The 17,970-nt window shown below is 39.7% G+C and overlaps 1 protein-coding gene across 3 annotated transcripts in view; it reads left to right on the top strand.

Annotated features, from left to right (window-relative positions):
• IQSEC1 (IQ motif and Sec7 domain ArfGEF 1) overlaps positions 1-17,970 on the top strand; it is a 166,437-nt gene that overhangs the window by 50,056 nt on the left and 98,411 nt on the right. For all 3 annotated transcript variants that reach the window (XM_054977287.1, XM_054977288.1, XM_054977289.1), the window contains exons 4-5: positions 12,047-12,208; positions 17,688-17,810. In XM_054977287.1, the coding sequence (XP_054833262.1) occupies positions 12,047-12,208; positions 17,688-17,810 (285 nt within the window). The remainder of the gene's footprint in view (positions 1-12,046; positions 12,209-17,687; positions 17,811-17,970) is intronic.

Below are 17,970 nucleotides of genomic sequence, written 5' to 3'. Positions count from 1 at the left end.
CTGCTAAAGTCATGTAAAGAAAACATAAATGACCCCTTGACATCTATCATAAATCTGTCAGTAACCCAAGGAGACTTCATTTGGCAACTCAAAGAAGCAGTTATCCACCCACGACTTAAAAAAAAATCCCTAGACAAAAATTATGAGCCAATTATCATCCAGTCTATAATCTGCCCTTTCTAGACGAAATGATTGAGAGAGCACTAGCAGTCCAACCCCAGGTCTTTTCGGATCACTGTTATACTCTGGATCCTTTTCAGTCTAGTTTCAGGCCAGGCTACATGATAGAGATGGCTCTGGTGGCTTTAGTTGATGACCTCCATCAGAATGTAGACAGAGGCCATGCTTCTTTGGTGTTCTTCCACTATCTAGCTGCAGCCTTTGACATAGTAGATCATGCCATCCTGTTGAGGCGTTTAGAGGTAGATATAGGTAGTAGGGTTATACCTTGGAGTGATTTAAATAGTTTCTCATGGAACAGACTCCAAGGGTTGCTGTTGGAAACCAGCTATCTTCAGTGTGGGATCCATCTTGCAGGATTCCATATAGGTCTTATCCCTCATGTTATACAACATCTCTATAAAGCCTTTAGGAGAACTCATTCGTAGCTTTGGAATCGGATGTCATCAGTATGCAGATTGTACTCAGTTCTTTATCTCACTATTTTTTTTAAAAAAAATTAAAATATTATATTATTTTATAAATATATGTAACAGAACAACCATCATCTAAACTACAAACATAACAAACAAGATTACCAAAAAAAAGAAAAAACAACAGATATATTAAAAAAGAGAGAAGTCCTCTGGTGATGCAGTAGAGGCCTTAAACCGCTGCCTGACAACTGTAGTCAGATGGCTGAAAATGAACAAATTGAAACTGAAGATGGAAGTGATGGTTGTTGGGAAGCTGGACATATTGAAGGACATACTGAATGTGCTCCCAACTTTCAATGGAGTTCACTTCATCCTTGCAGACTTGTTAAGAGATTAGGGATTATGCTGGATCCAGCATTGTGTAAGGTTCTGTCAGGTAGATCTCAATATCTTCGCTACATGAGTCCAGAACTGCAAGTGTTAAAAGCCTTTTTGATAACCTACTAGTTCAGCAATCCATTACAGGTTCATTGCCAGGAATGAAGTTCTGCCCCAAGCCTATATTGAATTCTAAGTACAACCCAGTTCCCATCCCCCTTAACTTCAAGCCTAGCCTAGGTTCCCACTTCCCATCCCCAATAGCTACGATGTACAGTATGTGTAAAGCAAAAAGCAAAGCAACTAGGAATGAAAGCGGAGACGATGTTTTAGAAAGTTCAGGAGTTCCAAAGTTGTGTATCCATGACAACAGTTCTTCTGAGGCTGAGAGTTAGAGACAGACAGATGAGACCAAGAGGAGGGCCCATCCTCTACATGCTTTCACAGGACCGAGAGAGAGGAGGCAGCCACAGCTCCTCACATCAGAGTTCTAACATAGAGCAGAACCACAAGTGACAAAAGGCACAGATTGGACACTTGTCAGCTTCCCTCAAGTTTTGATGGGAAATGTAGGCTGCTTGGCGGAATGTTGGACAAGTGACAGTTGAAAAGTCCATTGGACAGCAGTCAGAGAGCGAAGCTGCGAGACCAGGATGCCTACATTTCCCATCAAAACTTGAGGGAAGCTGACAAGTGTCCAATCTGTGCCTTTTGTCACTTGTGGTTCTGCTCATAGGAGCACAATGTCCATTAGCATTCAATCTTTGCCCATGTTCATTTAGCATTCAGTCTTTTGCCCAGTCCTTAGCCCTTGGCCAGGCAGGTCAGTGGTTGTCAAGTCCCTGAAGTATGGCAGGGGATACATTGCTGCTAGAGTAGCAAGATAATGCAGCTGCAAAAAATATCTTCTCCAAACTCAGGCTAGCCCAGAAGATGCCCCCCTACTTTGACATGGCCGATCTGACCCCCTGGATCTACACCATAATAACATCAAAACTAGACTAGTGTAATGCACTCTGCTTAGGTCTTCCCTTGAAATCAACTAGAAGACCTCTAGTTGGTGCAAAACGCAGCAGTGCAATTGTTATTAGCAGCCAGGTGCAGGCATATTACTCACATTCTGTAGTCACTCCATTGGCTTCCCATAAGTTACTGGGCTCCATTCTTCATTTTGACTATCATATACAAAGCCCTTCATGACCTCAGTCCCTCATATTTCCCTATGCTTCACCATGGCTTGGCTTATCTGAGCAGGGCCTTCTGCAGATACCACCCTGCACATAGGCAAAATCAATAGCTGCTTGTACACATGGATTCTCTGTGGAGGCCCCCACCTTATGGAATGGCCTGCCTGAAGAGATCACGAAAGCTCCCACTCTCCTGGCTTTCTGTAAACTATGCAGAACTGAATTATTCAGGAGCACTTTTTTATACAGGTAATAGGGCTGTGTTATAAGGAAATGGTTCAGAGAGATGCATTGGTAAAGGAATAAGGACTCTATACTGTTGATGTTGGTATGCTTCTACTGGCTCATTCCATGTCATGTAACATATCATCTCAACCTGCTTATGTTTTATTTTCAGCCTTGTATCAGATTTATGCTTGTTTTCAAATTTCTGCAATCATTACACTATTGTATTCTTTATTGAACATCCTGGCCATTGATTGTATTGACCTACACTTGTGTAATCCACCTGGAGTCTCAGTGAGAAAGGTGGACTATAAATAACATGTACCAATCAATCCAATCTAATTATAATGTCCTTTTCTGTTGAGATATTTTCTGTATTATTTATTTATGTCATTTATAGTCCGCTTTTCTCACTGAGACTTGGACATTTCCATAAACAATGTCATAGGATTTTACAAAGACATAACATTAGCAAGGATCCAATACAGAGTTGAAGAATTGCTGAAACATAACATAATCAGTTCTAGGACTGACATTAGATAACATGAAGCACAGGTAGTATATAGGAGTACATATTCAAAGCAACAGATAATATGCAAGGCAACATAGTGGTGAAGTCTATGGTCCCTAACTCATTAGCGAAGCATCTAAGACCCCCTACCTATAATATTTCCCTCCTCCCTACCTATAATATTTCCCTCCTATCTGAGTAAAAAGCCTTTTTGAATAAAATGTCCCCTTCTAATTCAGTCTTTGAATTTTGCATTTTCTTTCTACTTGATCATGGGGGTTTTCCCCTGCAAATGCTGTTGTGTGCTATAGATTTTTTCTTATTCCTTGATTTTTCATTTAATGTCTAAAGCAGAGATGGAATATTTTATAACATGAATGGATTTACTGTACTTTAAAAAAAATATTTTTGATTGATAAGTTTAGCTGCTTGCAATTTTTATTTATTTACATTATTTATTGTCCATCTTTCTTACTGAGACTTAGGGTTAAGAATTCTATGGTTAATCCCCAAAATGAGAAGATTGGGATCTGTTACACATTTTGTTGTTTTTTTCATCACAGTAACACAGATCATTATATTTTTGTTGTTCTGGAACTAAGAAGCGCAGATGGAGATCAAGAATATGAATTGTGATTCAGATATATCTGAATATAGCACTTCTGCGCTCTTTATATTTATTTGGATCAGGGGAATATTATATTAGTTTGCCCTTGTGGCAGTAACAGCCTATTCTTTTGTTTGTTTCCAGATGATAATGCCCAGGCCAGGCTGATTTTGAGACATGATTATAAGGCAGTTTTGAGAATATGCTATTTTGAGGGAAATTGTATATTTCTTTTACTTGCTGGATATCAAATTTGTACTAGTGTAGTGCAGTCGAGTAAGCATGTTGAACTATCTGGTAATGTTATTTTCAGTAAATCTCATGAGGGATAAGATTGGGTTTGTATGACTATCAGTGCTATAAAAATAGCAAGGTCACCTTGTTCTTGGAAAATGATTTTTTCTTATATGAACAAAAAGGCTGGATCCATCATGCTTTTATAGGTGTTCCAAAACCATAGAAAACTGAGTATCTGTGGTCTCTGTTGTATTATAAAAACCTTAGGGATTTCATGACAGCAGTGGGATGCATAATCTAGGTATATCATTACTGTTCCTTGAGTGACTTTGAATCATCTTGAGTCTGAAGATATAAAATTCAGGGCTCCATAATACAAAGGAATTTTGAATTTTGGAAAAGTTGCTGTTGTTTCATTGCTCCAGTGACTTTCATTGGGGATTTGATATGGGATTGCTTACATATATGTAATGAGGAAAATGGTCTTTTTCCTCTGAATTCTTAGTATACTTCAAAAAGAAATATTAAGCCTGATTTTCCAAGCTTACTAACATTTATCTCGTCATAATGCATTGTGCCAGGTCCCAGGAAGCGGCATCACTTCCGGGAGTGACGTCATCATGCATTTCTGGGAGCGCGTGCGCTTTGCACGCACACATGTAATAATAGAGAGTTCCACCACTTCTTTTCACAGAAAAAAGCCCTGGTTTAAAGTATCATTAATATACAATAAAATCTCCTATGTGGAGAAGTCAGAGTGGTCCCTCAGTAAAACAGGCTTCCTTGGGAGGTGATGGGATCTCCTTCTTTGGAGGTTTTAAAGCAGAGGCTAGATGGCCATCTGACAGCAATACTGATTCTGTGAATCTAAGCAAATCATGAGAGGGAGGGCTAGAAGGGTTACATCAGTGCTTCAATCTCGTGACCCTTTCTTACTTGCCTAGGGTAAGGCCGATCACCACTTTCGGGTCAGGCAGCAATTTTCCCCAGGCCAGTTTGGCTAGGTATCCAGATGGTGTTTTGCCATCCTCTGGGCATCGAATAAGGTTCACTGTTTGTGTGTGTGTGGGGGGGGGAAGGTATTTGTGAATTTCCTGCATTATGCAGGGGGTTGGACTAAATGATACTAGAGGTACCTTCCAAACCTATGATTCTAAGTCCATTAACCACAGCTGTGAAACAAAAAATAATGTACGAGCTAAAGGGAGCATACTAGAAACAATTTGCTAGAAAGACATGAAGTTTCAAAAAAATGCTTCTGGAAGCTGCATAGTCTTATTGGCTCATGCATCATTTTTCCTCTGCAGGCACAGGATAGTTCATATGTGCAGTTTATGTGTGAAGGAATTACACTGTTATGAGAAAGGGTTCGTTTCCTTTCTGTATCCTCTACAAGAAGTGAAATCTTCCATTCCCTCTAAAAATCCAAAACCCATCTCACAAATCTAAATTCTAACAGATTCCCTCTGCCAGCATAGGAAAAAAAATCCAAAATTCTTTCTCAAAATTCCACAGAGTCTGAAATTCCTAATCTAATTAATATTGAACTTTCAAATTTTCAGGGAGGGTTTTGCTTTACTGGAGCAATTCAAAATTAGATACTCAACTTTAGCTGCTTTTTTTGTTGCCTGCCAACTCTACCTTACCAATGGCTAAGCTATTGTGACATTGTGAAATGCTCATAAATATTCCAATGTCCCAAACAAACAATATTCATAAAAACTTCCTTAATCCCCATATGTTCATTGCAATTTCAGTGATATCAATCAATCTGAGAGTGGGGAGAACCATTTGAATTACAGCTATTAAGACATAAGAACACCTATATGCTGATGAATGTATTGATGAAAGCCTTCTGTGACTTGGACACAGCTATCCATTCCTAGCATAAAACTGGAATAACCATAACTGATATTTTAACTAATACAAATAACCATAACTGATATATTTCACTAACACAGAACCAATCTGCATTTAAAAGCTGTGGGGACCATAACAATGTCAACTTCAGTCAAAGAATGAAAGCAAAACATGCGCGCGCGCACGCACACACACACACACAGAGCGCCACCTACCCCCATGAAAAGAAAGCAGAATGAATTCAAAGCAGCACACACACACAGAGCCCCCCACAGCCCCATGAAAAGAAAACATAATGAACTCAAAGCAGCACACATACACACACAGCCCCACCCACCCACCCCCAAATGAAAAGAAAACAGAATAAACTCAAAGTAGCACGCACATGCACAGAAACCCCTGAATGAAATGAAAGCAGAATAAATAAAGCAGCTTAGCCTCTCTCATATGAATGAATGAATGAAAAAAAGCAGAATGAACTCAAAGCAGCTAAGCTTCCTCTGCAGAGCCCCTGCTGGGCCCCAGCTCTCTCCCCCCCTCTCTCCCCCCCTTACAGAGGAATGAGGAAAAAGCAGAATGAACTCAAAGCAGCTAAGCGTCCTCTACAGAGCCAGCCCCTGCTCTGCTTGCACTCGCTCTCTCTCACTCACAAATGAAAAAAAGCAGAATGAACTTAAAGCCTCCTCTGCAGAGCTCATGCCAGCGCTCTCTCTCTCTCTCCCTCCCTCCCTCCCTCCCTCCCTCCCTCCCTCACTCACTCACTCACTCACTCACTCACTCACTCACTCACTCACTCACTCACTCACTCACAGAGGAATGGGAAAAAAGCAGAATGAACTCAAAGCAACTAAACCTCCTCTGTAGAGCTGGCCCCAGCAGCTCTGCTTGCTCTCTCTCTCTCTCTCTCTCTCTCTCTCACTCACAAATGAAAAAAGCAGAATGAACTCAAAGCAGCTTAACCTCCTCTGCAGAGCCTGCACCAGCTGTGAGCAGCTTCTTCTTCCTCTCTCTTTCTCTCTCTCTCACTCACACACACACACGCACACACACACTCAAGAAAGCAGAATGAAATCAAAGCAGCTTAAAATTTATTTATTATTATTATTTACGTAATTTGTAGCCCGCCTTTCTAGGACTAACATTAGACAACATGGAGCACTGGTGGTACATAGGAGTACATATTTAAAGCAGAAGATAATATGTAAGGAAATATAGTGATGAAGTCTATGGTCCCTAACTCATTAGCAAAGCATCTTCCCTACAATACAACTCTCCCATTTGAGTAAAAAGCCTTAGCCTTCTCTGTGCTAGCTCCTCTATGCTATCATCCATTTTTTCTCATAAATTTGCACACATCTGAGGCAAAGTGATTTTGTAAACTACTTTTGATGATCAATGACTTCTCCTTGCAGCCCTGATTGTTTTTTAAGCAGGGCATGGCCTCTGAGAGAGGAGGAAGGAGGCTCAATATGGCTCAATATGACTCATTAGTTAAAAGTGTGGGCATAAACAGGGGGACGGGTGTCAGCAGGGCTCAAACTTCAAACAAAACAAGATGGACTGAGTAGCTTAGCCGCCTCTGCAGAACCCGCAGTGCCAAAGGAGGAAGGAATTACATGGGCAGATTCTAGAGCTGCCAGAACGGTGTTCCAGAGCGTTCCCCCTCAAAAAAAGCCCTGCTTTAAACAATAAACAGCTAGAATATTTCCCATTTAATTTGTATAATTTATAATTTTTTTGAAATTGCATTTGCATTTCTTTATACTGCTGCTGAACTGGCCTTCACGTAATCTCTACATCATATGTTGCAAATTTTTCTGAGTCTACAGTTGGCCAGGAAACCAGGAAGCAGAAAGAGTTTGTGAACCAATCAGGAGGCAGCTTTTTCCTGGTAGTGGCATCACAGAGTGCCAGTGTGGTGTAGTTGGTAGAGTTGCTGCTCAGCCATGATACTCATGGTGGATGACTTGGACTATTGACTTTCTCTCATCTTCTCAGTGCTGAAGAGAGGGAGAGATGCAGGATCCCATATGATTGGATAAAACTGAATCTAATAAATAAAAAAAAATCATGTATTGTCACATTTTGTAACACGGAAATTTAACCCTTCCGCTTTTTGTAAGGTATCCTACTGGCTACATTTTTTATTTCATGAGCTTGGGGCCAGGAAGAGGCATGAGAGAGGCAGACAAACCGGTTAGTTTGGCTGCTGGCTCACCCATAGCCTCTGCTGTGCTGCCTACTGGTTAGCAGGTAGATCTGGAAAAGGGTTATATGTTACCAGAGAGCAGAAACCAGAAGGGAGGAGGAGAAGGAGGAGGAAGGTAATCATGCAAGCTTTTATCCTTGAAGGCTGAGGTTCATAGTCTTCAGCAGAGACAGTAAAGTCTGATCCTCCAATCCAAAGAATGGGACAGGAGTGGATGGATCAACTGCATCACCTTGTTCTCTTTCTCCTTGCAGATCTCTGCAGAGCACAGCCTCTGTGAAAGGCCCAATGTGGCACATGAGTTGAAAGCATGGGCATAAACTGGGAGGGGGGGACAACGACAAAAGGGCTCTGTGCCCCATCAAAATAAGATGAGCCCATTAGCTTAGATGACTTTCAGAGCAATCCTAAAAATAATTAATCTAAGCCCATTGAAATAACTCTCTTTAGGACTGCACTATTTGTCTTCCTCTTGGAAGCTATCTATGAGCACAACAGGTTTGACTAAAGCAGAAGTTCTTCTCCCCTTCCTCTTCCCTCTCCTCTCTCCTGACTTTATGGACATTTGCTCTCTGTAGGCATATGTGTCTTGATGTGAAACAATTGCATGTATTTATTTTATGACTCTAACCTTCACCAAGAGTTTATTTATTTAGAAGTAGGATTTTAATGGTTTCTTATCCATCCTTCCTTCCCATATCTCAACTACAGATTAACTCAAGCACAGAACCATTTCCTTAATGATATTTCCAGCAGTCTTCCTTCCTTCCTTCCTTCCTTCCTTCCTTCCTTCCTTCCTTCCTTCCTTCCTTCCTTCCTTCCTTCCTTCGGTACTAGTTCTTCAACAATGGAAACAATGAGACCAACACTTCTCTCTTGTGAATCCCCCTGCTGCCTTCTGTGCCTTTTGACTGGCTAATTTATCTTCTTCCTTTGGCTTGAGCAAATCAGCATGGGTGAGATATTTTTAGCATATATCCAAATACTTCTGACAATAATGGAAATTGCCAATACTCTTCTATATCAAAGGAAGTAGCAGGTGAAAATATCATTTTATCATGAGCCAATGATGAACATCAGGGAGGAAGTGGCAAGCCCTTCCCCAACTTTGAAGAAAAATCTAGTTCTGGATGGAGAGTGTAGGAGTACTTATACTGGTAACTTTTTCCAGTTCCACTAAGGAAACAGCTGACTAAGGAGCGCCAGTCAGTGGAGCATTCTCACAGATAACTTGTAAACACCAAGCCTTGCAACAGAGTCATCGGCAGTATCAGCTTCTTGCTTATCCATGCATTTTATCCCGAGTCACAAGAACAGAAAAGTTAGTTGATTTTTCCTATATATGTATAATGAAATGAAGCCTTGCACTTAAGAAATTCTGTAGCAAAATCTATTATAAAATTCAGTGATCAAACTTAACCTATCCTGTTATGCCCACAGGTATCCTAAGCCAAAAGGAAGCCACTCAGTCCATCTTGTTTTGTTTGAAGTTTGAGCCCTGCTGACACCCGTCCCCCTGTTTATGCCCACACTTTTAACTAATGAGTCATATTGAGCCATATTGAGCCTCCTTCCTCCTCTCTCAGGGGCCGTGCCCTGCTTAAAAAAAATCAGGGCTGCAAGGAGAAGTCATTGATCATCAAAAGTAGTTTACAAAATCACTTTGCCTCAGATGTGTGCAAACTTATGAGAAAAATTGGATGATAGCACAGAAGAGCTTGCACATATATGTCACAGCTTTTTCTACAGATAACTTGGATGCATCTTGAGTACAGCTTCATCTTGAAATGGTTTGGATATTGCAAAGGAGGAGAAGTTAAAATTCTGTCTCTAAAGTGTATGGCTGATCTGCATGGAAAACAAGGAAAACATCTGCAACTGTTTCTATCAGAATTGTCAAATCTAATTAACATAGGCCATACTATGTATGCTTCATCCTATATGCCAGTGAGGTCATTCTCATGCTTTTATAGAATAAAGACCCTTTCACTGTAATCAGGCTCATTCCTATGGCTCTTCCGCGTGGACATGGGCAGATCTCTTGGGAGATGTACCTAAGCTATGTTAATTAGTTAATTAGCTGATAGAATTCTATCAGCATGTATGTACTGTAATCTAAATCGGGTGTCCAGGTATTTACAATACATTTTATTTTAGTTTATGTAATAAAGGTCTGTTTTCCTTTATTTTTGAGGTCTCTTTGCCTTTGGTTCAAGATTATGCCTCATTATTTTCCCATATTTTGTCTTACCCTTTTCCTTTGTCTTAAATGTGCCATGTACCCCCTTCCCATTGAAAAATAGGACCTGAAAAATAAATGTCTTGGGTGATCTTAAAGGATCTTTTTAGCTAAAAAATGTTTGATTTAAAAAATGTTTGTTTCCTTTTGCAAATACAGGCTCCACTAGAGGTTTTTTCTAAGTGGAGAAGGCATGAAGTTGGGAGAGAGAGGCTGTTTTTCTAAGCAAACAAAGCTACCTCCTAGTTGCTTTGGTTTCTGCATCAAGGAAAAGGCAGGAGAGAAAAGAGCTAAACGCACCCCCCACACCCCCATGCCTTCTCCTTTAGAAACAGCTGCATTTGCAAAATAAAACAAATTAATTTTGAATGTGGAAAGAGCAGAATTGAGTAGTTGTTCTTCTTTCCTTCTATTTTGTCTGTGGAAAACTGTTTCACCCCAACATCATTAGCCAGTCTTTTTCTGTCTGAGGACTCCTGAAAAAGGTAATAATACAACCTGTTTCCTTAAAGCAACACCAGTTAATCTGCAATTACTTGTTCAATACGATGCAGATCTGTTGCCCAGCTTGGGACCATGTTTCTTACTAAAAGATGGGTGTTTGCTTGTAAGAAGCTTAAATGAAGCTTTTCAGACAACTCTGCTTTAACTTTCAGTGATGAATGCGGAAGAAAAAGAAAGCTACACTTGCATGATGTGGGAAGACAGTGGGATTTTTTCTTTATAAAGAACTTTATATCGCATGGCAGTGAACGTTTTATACGACACATGTAAGAGAGCTGTAGTAAATGATGCTGAAATTGTAGAAAGTAAACATGGAAAATAGAATGTTGTTTGATCCAAATATGAACAGATTTAGTATAACATAAGCTTATGTGAACTGGGGCGGGAGTGGGATGAAAACACTTGGTCTTTAAAGTGTCACACGATGCTGCTTTTGTTGCAGCTACCACTGGAATTTTGGATCCAAAGATAGGGCCCAGGGGGTGGTCCGGCAGTGTCAGCCTTTAAGTGAAGGGGCTGGGAGGGTTATTCATCTGTGGGCAGTCCAAAGGACTTAAGGGCATGGGGAAGAGAGACCGCTCTGGCTCTTCTTGGGTTTTTGCACGCCTTTTGCTGTCCTTTTAGTAAAGGGTCTTATTTTATTTATTTTTAAAAATAATTATAGTTATTTTAGAATAAGTGCTTTCCCCACAATGGCTCAAGTTGTTCTGAATAATGTATATTTACATGGCATATCAAACTTTAGAATTTTTTTAAAAAATTAAAAGGATAAAGATTACAGGTAAGATTATTGTTAGATTGAATTTTACAGCTAGTTAGTAGAAAATACCAGTTGGCTGCTAAACGCTGCCACAGTCTGTGAACTCCTGGCATGATGGATTCTTGTTATTCAAAGACACAATACCACTGACTATCTGTGCTGGGAACAAAGAGGGCTTTTGCATTCATGCTCTGCAATGATATCTGGCTGGTTACTGCTATGTTCAGAATGCAACATTAAAAGGACCTTTGGGATGGTCGTGTTATGTTATGGTACCGTGGCCTATATAATAGAGGAAGAGATAGAAATGGGTAGTTGAGGGATGTTGTCAGAGACCAAAAGAAAAGGATGATCAAGCTATTTGATGTAGAAAGAGAAAGTGGAGGACGGAAGTAGGAACATTACCACACTGGAAGAGAGTATATCCTATAGAGTCAGAAAGAAAAGGAATAGTGACAGAATTTGAGTTGAATAGCAAATTGTTTTGAAGTAGGACAAAAAGACTAACTGCATTTAAAATATTAGTATGGCATTTTTGAGGTAATAAAGCTTTTACAAAGATCCTCAGCATGGTTTCTGTTTTGTACCTCTGCATTGAAGACTGACAGAGCAATTCTAAACAGAGTATTGTTTGTGAAAGAGGCCTATGTTAATTGTTATATGCCTATGACTGTACAATGCTATAAAGAAGAAAGAATATATAGGTGATTTGGAGGTTTGTGTTTTTTGCTAGAAAACCCGAAAAAGGAATCCAGTACCTGATTGAGAGGGGCTTTGTACCAGATACGCCTGTTGGAGTTGCCCATTTTCTTCTCCAGAGAAAAGGACTTAGCAGGCAGATGATTGGAGAGTTTCTCGGAAATCGACAAAAACAGTTTAATCGGGATGTATTGGAGTGAGTACTGCACATGAAGTGATTGTTATGCATTTAAGTGTGCTCTGTGGCAATTAAAGCAACTAGTCTTCACTAAATGTTTTTTGCATAGACTGAAAGCAATTTCAAATAGAAAAAAAGTGAAAATATTTCCCATGACTTTTGCAGGCTCTCTTCCCATCACTCTCACATACATAACGTATTCAATTCATCTAATTGAGAGTTATCCACATTCTGCAACCTATTATTATTTTAAAAGCATGACTTCTTCCACATGGAGGTTTTTACTGTGTTTTGACATCCAAGCTGGAGTGATTTTGGAGGGGAGCATTCAGATAGCGTTGTGCTGTAACTGTGCTCCAGTTGTCTTTTCTTTCCTTGGCAATCTTTCCCAAACCTGCTTTGCTACAAGAGCACAGTCCAAGCATGTTATCAGGCACTCTGGATGGGAAGGTCACATTTTCCAGCATCACAGTGACATCAGTACTGTTTTCTGTCCATCAACCCCTTGCATCTGCCATTTTCCTCACTGTGCTGCCAGAGGGCTTTTAGAGGGATTAAAAAAGCAGCTACTGCTACAGCTCTATAGAGGAAATTACACAGAAATTAATGGGGAATCTCTGTTGCTAAAATGAGTGCAGCAGCATGAGTGCAAAACGGAGAATTTTTGCCATGTGGATGCAACCTATGAGATAAGTTCATCAGAAATAAAAGGTGTATTAATGTTGAGTTTTTCAGTATTCTTTGGATTATAACATGATACATTGTCTGGAATAAAATAATGTGATGTGATATGTAAAGCTCTAGTGATCAGGAAGGAAGCGCTGCTGTTTCAAGCTGAACTGCTTCTCTGAATTACTAGCTTTATTCAAGAATTTCATTCTTCTATTTGCAAAAAAAAACCCAAGTTAAGTGAGTAGTAGTAGAAAATCAGCAAATGAGCTCTTTAAATAGTAGGTGCCTTCGTATCTTTTAACTTGGTATGCATTATGCTTGTAACATATCTACTAATGATACAGAACAGTCATGTAGAATGACTTTTTGAATGAAGAATTGCTGTTCAGTTTTGGGCACCACAATTTAAGAAGGATATAGATAAGCTGGAACGTGTCCAGAGGAGGGCAACGAAGATGGTGAGGGGTCTGGAGACTAAGACCTATGAGGAAATGTTGAAGGAGCTTGATATTTTTAGCCTGGAGAGGAGACAACTGAGAGGTGATATGATAACCATCTTCAAGTACTTGAAGGGCTGTCATATAGAAGATGGCATGGAGTTGAATTTTTAAAACTTTTTATTAAAAAAACATATAATTTACAAAACATATAACATCAAAGAAAAACCAGCAAAGGAAAAGATCAACAATGCCAATATAATAAAAGGGAGGCAAATCCCATGTTCCGACTATTAGGAGCTTTGAACCAGTTCATAACCCCGTCAGAGAAACAATTAGCATCCGTATCCTCAGATAGAAATCCAGTCCTCAGAGTGTACAATAGATGGAATAATCTCATTCTCAGCAAAATATTGCAGTATTGGTAGCCAGGTACTTATAAAACTGCTGTTCTTATCATCACAGGAGTGAGATTTTAGACCATCAGCAATGATTTCAGACCATCAGCAGAGTTGTTTTCTGTTGCCCTAGAAGGTTGGACCAAAACCAACGGGTTGAAATTAAATCAAAACAGTTTTCTGCTAAACATTAGGAAGAACTTCCAGGCCATTAGAGCAGTCCCTCATTGGAACAGGCTTCCTTGGGAGGTGGTGGGCTCTCCTTCTTTGGAGGTTTTTAAGTGGGGAGGGCCGGAAGGGTTACATCAGTGTTTAGTTCTCATGGACCCTTCTTACATACCCAGGGTAATGCAATCGTCACTTTGGGGTCAGGATGCAATTTTCCCCAGGCCAGTTTGGCTAGGGATCCTGATGGTGTTTTACCATCTTCTGGAATCTGACAAAAGACGATTTTTAATAGGCTGTTGTAATAGAATATCCTGCCATGAAAATATTACTGATATTTTAACATATTTGTCAAAGCTTATGATCTGCATACAGACAAACAAATTGATTGCTTTTTCTTTGCTTCTGACTAGAGGTTAAACTTTGAATTATTTTATTTCTTTTTAACTAGTTTGTTTTTAGAGCCATTTAGAGGGATTTGGGTGCACTTTACTGAGTGCTGGACTGTTGCCAATTAAATTAAACATGCCATTTCACCATTCAGTTAAAGAAACCAGCAGTAAAAATACGTAAGCTTCCTATACCAGCTTAAGTGAGACACAAAGATAGTCTTTTATTCTTTGTATTATGGATATAGAGGGGGAAGCAGTGTTGTATTATTCATAGTCCCAGATACCTTGTATCATGTCATGCTGCGGAAAATGGCAGCTTTCATTGTACCACGGCAATTAGCCACATTAATAGCAGAAGGTTTACTTTTCATATGTTAGCCATTTGTATTTTGGGGATGTAGCTAATCATACTGGTGAAGATGTTCCCATGGAGATACATTGTCTAGGAACTAAAGCAAAATCTGGTAAACCAGAAATAGATCGATTTCAAAATCAATCAACTGACTTCTATCTGAGGATGAGCTGACTTCATGACACCACTGTATGTAAGACCAGCTAAAGCAAAATTTACTGTTACCATCTCTGTAATGAGGTTTCTTGGATAGATACACTTTTCTCCATGTTACACTGTTTCAAGCATGCCTCATGTTCTGTTAAACAAGATATGTGCTGGAGCAAATATATGTGCAGAGCAATTTTTGAAATTTAATTCTCAGGTATGGGGGGACACATTCAAATAGGAAATATGGCTTGTAGAGAGATAGGAGTTAAACCTTTCCGCTTGCACTGTCATAACGTGAAATGCCCCTGGGGTACTGCTCATTGCCCCATTAAGGAAATAGATGCAGAGGAGTTAGCCGTGTTAGTCTGTAGTAGCAAAATCAAAAAGAGTCCAGTAGCACCTTTTAACCAACTTTATTGTAGAATAAGCTTTCAAGAATCACAGTTCTCTTCATCAGATGCATGGAGGGCAAGAAGAAACTGGTCAGATATATAGGTGGCGAGGGGGGGCGGAGTAGATGCAAACAATAGCTTCTGATATGGATATCAGTTTGCTTCTTTTAAGGAAGTTGGTTACTTCTGATAATAAGATACCATTCATAGTCTCTATTCAATCCCAGCTTGACTGAGTCAAATTTACATATGAATTCCAATTCAGCAGCTTCCCTCTGGATTTTGTTTTTGAAAGGTTTCTGTTGAAATATGGTGACCTTTAAGTCCTTGATGGAATGTCCTGGTAGACTGAAGTGTTCTCCCACTGGTTTCTGGATGTTGCCATTTTTAATGTCAGATTTGTGTCCATTTATGCTTTTGCGCAGAGGTTAGCTTTTTTGTCCAATGTACAGAGCAGATGGACATTGTTGGCACATGAGGGCATATATCACATTGGAGGATGAGTAGTTGTAAGAGCCAGAGACAGTGTAGTTGATGCCATTGGGTCCTGTAATTGTATTCCCTGGGTAGATATAAGGGCAGAGCTGGCATCTGGGTCTGTTGCAGGGCCTGGTACCTGTGCTGGTGACTCTGCTAGCCGATTCATGATTGTAAGTGAGAAGTCGTTTAAGGTTGGGGGGCTGTCTGTAGGCAAGGAGAGGTCTTCCACCCAGGGCTTCTGAGAGAGAGGCATCATTTTCCAGGATGGGTTGTAGATTACTGATGATAGGTTGGATGGGTTTGAGTTGGGAACTATAGGTGACAACCCGTGGTGTTCTGTTGTTAGTTCCTTTAGGTTTGTCCTGGAGCAGGCTGTTTCTGGGTACTAGTCTGGCCCTGTTGATTTGTTTCCTCACTTCATTTGGTGGGTACTGTAGTCAGAAGCCACATGTATGCTGCTTGAATGAGCCTTGATGCTTGCACTGCTTGGTTCTGTGGTACCCATCCTATGTACCTCCATGCTGCACTTCTGACTTGGGGGACATTTACTGGCCATACCCCTCTTTGGCTCTGGCTCCCTCAGAATCAAGTTAGAAACATCAGTCTGTGGACCCCGTATGAATGCCTCCTCCTCTACCAAGTTCATCAGGGCATGGTTCCAGTTCAGATTTGGAAGTTGAACTGGTCAGTTCCGATCAGCTAGCTTCACTTCTGATCCTTCACCAGAGGAAGCTGTGGGTGATTTAGAACCTATTTCTCCTAATATTGACTTTATTTATGAAGAACAGATGTTGCATATGACAGATAGAACTAAAGGAAAAGCAAGAATGAGGTTGCTGGATACAGAGATTAATCCAGTGAACATTTTTGTGGATTTTTAAACAAACAAGTTCACTCCAAAAACTGCCCAGAGGCAGAATTGAAAATGCATGTTAGAATTCTTCATCAGAGGACTGGGAAAAATCAGTTTATCATGCCTTAGTGTACATCTCTTCATAAGTAACCAACTAGACTAAACTGCAGTAGGCCCTGGTTTAAGGTCCCAAGGACCTTGAGAGGGTGTCAAAGAAACCATTGGAAACCATTGTACCCTTCTTTTCCTTGTAACTTTTTATTATTAGATCTCAACAATGTGCACTAGTACAATTTTTTATTGAATGCCAATGTATTTAATAAGCTCCCTTTTAACATGGGTAATGCATTTTTATTGTGGCACCTGCATTAATCTGTTGTACTTTGTGGTGATTGATGTTTAGTTGTTTATAATCTTAAAAGCCCTAGTAGGAAGAGAAGAGCTTTAACTTGAAATTAGTTAGAAAAGACAGCTAGTTCATGCCTTCATCTTACAAATAAGCCTGATCCACTGACATTGACCTTTTCCTCTAGCACACTAACACACCTTCTCCCTCCCCTCCCCCCACATTGCAAACTAAGTATTAAAAATGTTTAATGGTGTCCCCTTTGGGGGTTTTATGGGGGAAAGCGGTACAATAAACTAGTTTTCCTACCGTTAAACATTGGAAAATAATGTGTTATATATTTCCCATTTGCTCTTCACTTAACTACATGCTGGTAGACAACTGAAAGATCTATTTGCCATCCTCCTTCTAGAATACACAAAGGGGAAGATAGTTCTGTTGCTCCCCACCCTATCATTCAAGCACTTTCATTCAACAGTATTAGACCAGGTTTTTAAAAAAAAATCAAAAAAACATTTGTCTACTTTTATAGTATAATAAAAAAAAATCATGAAAACATAAGGGATGATTATTTGTATCTGAGACATCACTTTCATTGATCAATAGTCATTAGGCCAAAAGCTCTGTAGTAAAGAAAAATCATGACTTGCTTACCTCAGCTCTTTTAATTGATCTATAGTATCTATAACTCTTTTTTTGCCCTTCCATGCTTCTTCTGACTGAATGTTATACAAAATATAGTCATTTGTATTTTATCACAAGTAGTAAAATATTGCAGACAATGTAGAATTTCTTTTCTAAATAATTCTAAGATGACGGGCAGAGGAAATCAAAGCAAATGAAAATTTTCTGTGCCCTAGTTGTGTTGTAGATGAGATGGATTTCTCGACTATGGAACTGGATGAAGCTCTCAGGAAATTTCAAGCTCATATCCGTGTCCAAGGAGAAGCTCAGAAAGTAGAACGACTGATTGAAGCTTTTAGGTATGATATAAGTAATTAGCAAATTTATCCTTTCATCTGTTGAATTGGAAGGATGTACTCAGATTTATTGTGCTGTCTGTTTCATTTTGCACAACTGAGTCTCTTAATCTAAAATTCTGTTTCCACCATATTATATATTATAGACTGGCAGCTTTATTTA

Source organism: Eublepharis macularius, chromosome 4 (assembly GCF_028583425.1).
Source record: "Eublepharis macularius isolate TG4126 chromosome 4, MPM_Emac_v1.0, whole genome shotgun sequence".
Classification (NCBI taxonomy): Eukaryota; Metazoa; Chordata; class Lepidosauria; order Squamata; family Eublepharidae; genus Eublepharis; species Eublepharis macularius.
The sequence above is the reverse complement of the archived record's forward strand: the minus strand, read 5'-3'. Positions and strand labels throughout refer to the sequence as shown.